We start from the raw sequence: 7,500 nt of genomic DNA, 5'->3' as shown, positions 1-7,500 counted from the left end.
CGGCCGCATGACCCTGGCACCATCTGCTCACAATAGAGCCATGACACTGCCTACCACCGAGAAGGGAGATGGAAACAATGTTTGTGCCCCTAATGGCCTCATATTCCCTACATAGTACACTACTTTGAACAGAGCCTTATGGGGCGATACAGGGAATAGGGTGTCATTTGGGAGGCGGACAATGCGCTGGAGAAGTGAACAGATAGAAACACAGCTACATGTCAGCGTGAGAAGTCATGAACCCTTCCACCCCCCCCCCCCCCATCCCCACAGCTCTCCCCCCACAGCTCTCTGCGATTGGGTGGGGCTGGAGAAATGGAAACACTCTCATATTCATAAACAGAGCTATGAATGCAAGGGCTGACCGTCCACGACATCACAATTATAGATAGAATACATTTACTTTTGTTAACAAACATTGGAGTAGAACAAGCTTATATTTTAGGTTCCGACATTAGAATTCTTCAAGAATCAATGGGTACGTATCAATAATTTTGTCCAAAAATGGATGTCGCAACTGTAGATTGCCCCTTTAAGAGAATCTCTGAGTTTGTAAAGTGAAGAAATAGCCACAGCACTGTACAAAAGGCCAGTCTACAAAAGGCCAGTCTACTACAGTGTAAAGCATAAGAGAGTTCAGCACCATGGACAGTGGCTATAACTGTGAGCACACAAAAGATCAGTCTGCTACAGTGTAAAACACACAGATGGTCTCCAGATATAGACCTTCGACCTCTAGGTATATTCAACCTCTCCATCTCAACTGTTGTTTACCCACAATGCAAAGGGACAAGGACCCAAGAGGAATGTAACACTTTTCAAAAAGGTTAACCCTGTCCCTCATCTCTCATCCTCCCTCGAGGTGTGTGTGTGTGTGTGTGTGTGTGTGTGTGTGTGTGTACGTGTGTGTGTGTGTGTGTGTGTGTGTGTGTGTATGTGTGTGTGTGTGTGTGTGTGTGTGTGTGTGTGTGTGTGTGTGTGTGTGTGTGTGTGTGTGTGTGTGTGTGTGTGTGTGTGTGTGTGTGTGTGTGTGTGTGTGTGTGTGTGTGTGTGTGTGCACGCATTGTGCCTGACAGGTTGTACTGTTTCCTAGCAGCATACTGTATCTGGGGTCAGATTGTTATTTGACTCCTGGTGGTTCGAGGTCAAGGGTTTGGCACAGAGAGCAGATCTAAGAACAGCACTGGGGGCCGACTGCTCACACACATGGACACACAGGTATACACAGCTACACCACACATGGACACGCAGGTACACACATGGACACACACACAGGTAAACACAGGTGCACACATGTACACACACAGGTACACACAGGTACACACATGGACACACACACAGGTTAACACAGGTACACACACACACACACACACACACACACACACACACACAACCATACTCTATCTATCTGTTACTGTGTGTTACAACATATCATATCCCATCTACAGTGCCTTGCGAAAGTATTCGGCCCCCTTGAACTTTGCGACCTTTTGCCACATTTCAGGCTTCAAACATAAAGATATAAAACTGTATTTTTTTGTGAAGAATCAACAACAAGTGGGACACAATCATGAAGTGGAACGACATTTATTGGATATTTCAAACTTTTTTAACAAATCAAAAACTGAAAAATTGGGTGTGCAAAATTATTCAGCCCCCTTAAGTTAATACTTTGTAGCGCCACCTTTTGCTGCGATTACAGCTGTAAGTCGCTTGGGGTATGTCTCTATCAGTTTTGCACATCGAGAGACTGAAATTTTTTCCCATTCCTTCTTGCAAAACAGCTCGAGCTCAGTGAGGTTGGATGGAGAGCATTTGTGAACAGCAGTTTTCAGTTCTTTCCACAGATTCTCGATTGGATTCAGGTCTGGACTTTGACTTGGCCATTCTAACACCTGGATATGTTTATTTTTGAACCATTCCATTGTAGATTTTGCTTTATGTTTTGGATCATTGTCTTGTTGGAAGACAAATCTCCGTCCCAGTCTCAGGTCTTTTGCAGACTCCATCAGGTTTTCTTCCAGAATGGTCCTGTATTTGGCTCCATCCATCTTCCCATCAATTTTAACCATCTTCCCTGTCCCTGCTGAAGAAAAGCAGGCCCAAACCATGATGCTGCCACCACCATGTTTGACAGTGGGGATGGTGTGTTCAGCTGTGTTGCTTTTACGCCAAACATAACGTTTTGCATTGTTGCCAAAAAGTTCAATTTTGGTTTAATCTGACCAGAGCACCTTCTTCCACATGTTTGGTGTGTCTCCCAGGTGGCTTGTGGCAAACTTTAAACAACACTTTTTATGGATATCTTTAAGAAATGGCTTTCTTCTTGCCACTCTTCCATAAAGGCCAGATTTGTGCAATATACGACTGATTGTTGTCCTATGGACAGAGTCTCCCACCTCAGCTGTAGATCTCTGCAGTTCATCCAGAGTGATCATGGGCCTCTTGGCTGCATCTCTGATCAGTCTTCTCCTTGTATGAGCTGAAAGTTTAGAGGGACGGCCAGGTCTTGGTAGATTTGCAGTGGTCTGATACTCCTTCCATTTCAATATTATCGCTTGCACAGTGCTCCTTGGGATGTTTAAAGCTTGGGAAATCTTTTTGTATCCAAATCCGGCTTTAAACTTCTTCACAACAGTATCTCGGGCCTGCCTGGTGTGTTCCTTGTTCTTCATGATGCTCTCTGCGCTTTTAACGGACCTCTGAGACAATCACAGTGCAGGTGCATTTATACGGAGACTTGATTACACACAGGTGGATTGTATTTATCATCATTGGTCATTTAGGTCAACATTGGATCATTCAGAGATCCTCACTGAACTTCTGGAGAGAGTTTGCTGCACTGAAAGTAAAGGGGCTGAATAATTTTGCACGCCCAATTTTTCCGTTTTTGATTTGTTAAAAAAGTTTGAAATATCCAATAAATGTCGTTCCACTTCATGATTGTGTCCCACTTGTTGTTGATTCTTCACAAAAAAATACAGTTTTATATCTTTATGTTTGAAGCCTGAAATGTGGCAAAAGGTCGCAAAGTTCAAGGGGGCCGAATACTTTCGCAAGGCACTGTATCTGTCACTGTGTGTTACAATATATCATATCCCATCTATATGTTACTGTGTGTTACATTATATCATATCCCATCTATCTGTTACTGTGTGTTACAATATTTCATATCCCATCTATCTGTTACTGTGTGTTACAATATTTCATATCCCATCTATCTGTTACTGTGTGTTACAATATATCATATCCCATCTATCTGTTACTGTGTGTTACAATATATCATATCCCATCTATATGTTACTGTGTGTTACATTATATCATATCCCATCTATCTGTTACTGTGTGTTACAATATATCATATCCCATCTATCTGTTACTGTGTGTTACAATCTATCATATCCCATCTATCTGTTACTGTGTGTTACAATCTATCATATCCCATCTATCTGTTACTGTGTGTTACAATATATCATATCCCATCTATCTGTTACTGTGTGTTACAATCTATCATATCCCATCTATCTGTTACTGTGTGTTACAATATATCATATCCCATCTATCTGTTACTGTGTGTTACAATATATCTAACCCATCTATCTGTTACTGTGTGTTACAATATATCATATCCCATCTATCTGTTACTGTGTGTTACAATCTATCATATCCCATCTATCTGTTACTGTGTGTTACAATATATCATATCCTATCCTATCTGTTACTGTGTGTTACAATATATCATATCCCATCTATCTGTTACTGTGTGTTACAATCTATCATATCCCATCTATCTGTTACTGTGTGTTACAATATATCATATCCTATCCTATCTGTTACTGTGTGTTACAATATATCATATCCCATCTATCTGTTACTGTGTGTTACAATATATCATATCCCATCTATCTATTACTGTGTGTTACAATCTATCATATTCTATATATCTATTACTGTGTGTTACAATCTATCATATCCCATCTATCTATTACTGTGTGTAATACAGTCTACTACACTATAGAAAAACGATAGATAACACTTTCACAGCTAACGCTGAGTGGACTGAACGGAGAAGTGAACTGAACCGAGCCCTCTATATTGTCACATGGGCCTGATATAAACTATGCAGACAAAGTGTAGTACAGACTTCATGTATGTAACGCTTGGTTTGAGTCAAGCAACACAACAGTAGGTAAACACATTTTTAATTTAGGATCGGCAACAGCTGTAGGCTGCCTTTGTAATTGTTTATTTGTTTGTTTGTTTACTCCCATTGAACAATCAACGTTATGGTCTTTTGTTTTGTATCCAAGGGGGACGAGTCCTTTACTCGACCCAGGGAGGGCGCTACACGCCCACCCGTTAAATAAATCATTTTCTGCAGCTGTATAGCCTACATTTCCTTCACTTGATCTAACTGATAAACCTAACGGTTTATTGGCACTGCATTGGTGGGAGAGAATGGGACGTCTAGCGGTTCTGTGTCCCGTTTGAAATCAAATCAATAGGCCTATCTGATTATGGACATTTCAAAGTGGACCCTGCGGCAGGCTAAACGTCAGGCTGGCTATATAGAACAACAACGCATTCACAGAGAACACTGTTAACTCAAACCACTGTATATTAGGCTCTGCGGTTTCTGTAGCATTGATTGTCCCTTGTCCCTTATGCCTACCTTCAATAGTGGCATCGCCGACCGAGAACCACAACAGCCACAACACTGCAACCGCAAACTTCATGCTTCCTCTTCGCGCGGCTCCAGTTACCCGTTCTCGTTCTAGTCGTCTTCAAGGTGCGTTATATCATCTCCTGCGTACACAAATCCGTCCGTATCACAACAATCAGTCGATCCGTAGCCTAGGCTAGTATAACAACGGGACGTGCTTTGCCGCGCTTCGGAACGATGTAACGATTAAATTATGAAGGACGGACAGGGAAGAAAACGACGCTGTTGTTGCTCCATTATTATTACAACTGTTTTACAGCGGCAGGACTTCTTATTTCTGGGTTTCCCCTAAGAGTTTCCATTTGTGTCCCAGTGTGGATGCTCGAGCAAGCCGACCGGGTGCACGCGCTCAAAATCCGGTGTTCGGTAGGGGGGCTGGCCCAGCGGCAGATGAGGGAGGGGAGACGGTGGAATGTGATGGAGACAGGGGGTGCGCGTGGCGTATGTGTGTTCTGTAATAACGGAGGGATATGGCGGTATAGGATTCATTATTTATGAAGTATCTATGAATGTAATTTATAGCCTAATTGTAGGCTACACATTTTACAAAACCTTCCAATCCCCTCAGGAATCACCAGTCACATTTGAATGAGAAATGGCCCAGGACCACCAGCGACCTAAAGGGAGCACTGACACACAAACGCTCAAGCTCGCACACGCGCACACGGTGTTACAAGCAGTGAGAATCCCCATGGCAGTAAATCACCAGTCACTGTGACTCCTCACCAGTAGGCTACAGTATATATCTGTTACAGGACCTCTCATTAGGCTACAGTATATATATGTTACAGGGCCTCTCATTAGGCTACAGTATATATCTGTTTCAGGACCTCTCATTAGGCAACAGTATATATCTGTTACAGGACCTCTCATTAGGCTACAGTATATATCTGTTACAGGACCTCTCAAAGCTACAGTATATATCTGTTACAGGACCTCTCATTAGGCTACAGTATATATCTGTTACAGGACCTCTCATTTGGCTACAGTATATATCTGTTACAGGACCTCTCATTTGGCTACAGTATATATCTGTTACAGGACCTCTCATTAGGCTACAGTATATATCTGTTACAGGACCTCTCATTTGGCTACAGTATATATCTGTTACAGGACCTCTCATTAGGATACAGTATATATCTGTTACAGGACCTCTCATTTGGCTACAGTATATATCTGTTACAGGACCTCTCATTAGACTACAGTATATATCTGTTACAGGACCTCTCATTTGGCTACAGTATATATCTGTTACAGGACCTCTCATTAGACTACAGTATATATCTGTTACAGGACCTCTCATTAGGCTACAGTATATATCTGTTACAGGACCTCTCAAAGCTACAGTATATATCTGTTACAGGACCTCTCAAAGCTACAGTATATATCTGTTACAGGACCTCTAATTAGACTACAGTATATATCTGTTACAGGACCGCTCATTAGAATACAGTATATATCTGTTACAGGACCTCTCATTTGGCTACAGTATATATCTGTTACAGGACCTCTCATTAGGCTACAGTATATATCTGTTACAGGACCTCTCAAAGCTACAGTATATATCTGTTACAGGACCTCTCATTAGGCTACAGTATATATCTGTTACAGGACCTCTCATTTGGCTACAGTATATATCTGTTACAGGACCTCTCATTTGGCTACAGTATATATCTGTTACAGGACCTCTCATTAGGCTACAGTATATATCTGTTACAGGACCTCTCATTTGGCTACAGTATATATCTGTTACAGGACCTCTCATTAGGATACAGTATATATCTGTTACAGGACCTCTCATTTGGCTACAGTATATATCTGTTACAGGACCTCTCATTAGACTACAGTATATATCTGTTACAGGACCTCTCATTTGGCTACAGTATATATCTGTTACAGGACCTCTCATTAGACTACAGTATATATCTGTTACAGGACCTCTCATTAGGCTACAGTATATATCTGTTACAGGACCTCTCAAAGCTACAGTATATATCTGTTACAGGACCTCTCAAAGCTACAGTATATATCTGTTACAGGACCTCTAATTAGACTACAGTATATATCTGTTACAGGACCTCTCATTAGAATACAGTATATATCTGTTACAGGACCTCTCATTTGGCTACAGTATATATCTGTTACAGGACCTCTCATTAGACTACAGTATATATCTGTTACAGGAACTCTCATTAGGCTACAGTATATATCTGTTACAGGACCTCTCAAAGCTACAGTATATATCTGTTACAGGACCTCTCAAAGCTACAGTATATATCTGTTACAGGACCTCTAATTAGACTACAGTATATATCTGTTACAGGACCTCTCATTAGAATACAGTATATATCTGTTACAGGACCTCTCATTAGACTACAGCAGTGTCATATATACACTACCGTTCAAAGTTTGGGGTCACTTAGAAATGTCCTTGTTTTTGAAAGAAAAGCAATTTCTTTGTCCATTAAAATAACATCAAGTTGATCATAAATTCAGTGTAGACATTGTTAATGTTGTAAATGACTATTGTAGCTGGAAACGGTCCATTTTTTAAAATGGAAGATCTACATAGGCGTACAGAGTCCCATTATCAGCAACCATCACTCCTGTGTTCCAATGGCACGTTTGTAACGTTCGTCGTTGGGAGAAAGAGAGGAGGACCAATGCGCAGCGCGGTAAGTGTTCATAGCTTTTAATGATGTACTAGAACACCGAACAAAACAATAAATTACAAACGAACAGTCACGTAAGGTGAAAGATAAAAACAGTAAACAGGC

The 7,500-nt window shown here is 41.2% G+C and overlaps 1 protein-coding gene across 2 annotated transcripts in view; it reads right to left on the bottom strand.

The window, feature by feature from the left end:
- LOC139393702 (neuronal acetylcholine receptor subunit non-alpha-3) overlaps positions 1–5,100 on the bottom strand; it is a 26,230-nt gene extending 21,130 nt beyond the window's left edge. For both annotated transcript variants that reach the window (XM_071142050.1, XM_071142051.1), the window contains exon 1: positions 4,673–5,100. In XM_071142050.1, the coding sequence (XP_070998151.1) occupies positions 4,673–4,736 (64 nt within the window). In that variant the 5' untranslated portion in view covers positions 4,737–5,100. The remainder of the gene's footprint in view (positions 1–4,672) is intronic.
- Positions 5,101–7,500: the final 2,400 nt, after the last annotated feature.

Source organism: Oncorhynchus clarkii, unplaced genomic scaffold (assembly GCF_045791955.1).
Source record: "Oncorhynchus clarkii lewisi isolate Uvic-CL-2024 unplaced genomic scaffold, UVic_Ocla_1.0 unplaced_contig_5644_pilon_pilon, whole genome shotgun sequence".
NCBI lineage: Eukaryota > Metazoa > Chordata > Actinopteri > Salmoniformes > Salmonidae > Oncorhynchus > Oncorhynchus clarkii.
Note: the sequence above shows the minus strand (reverse complement) of the source record. Positions and strands in the feature narration are given on the sequence as shown.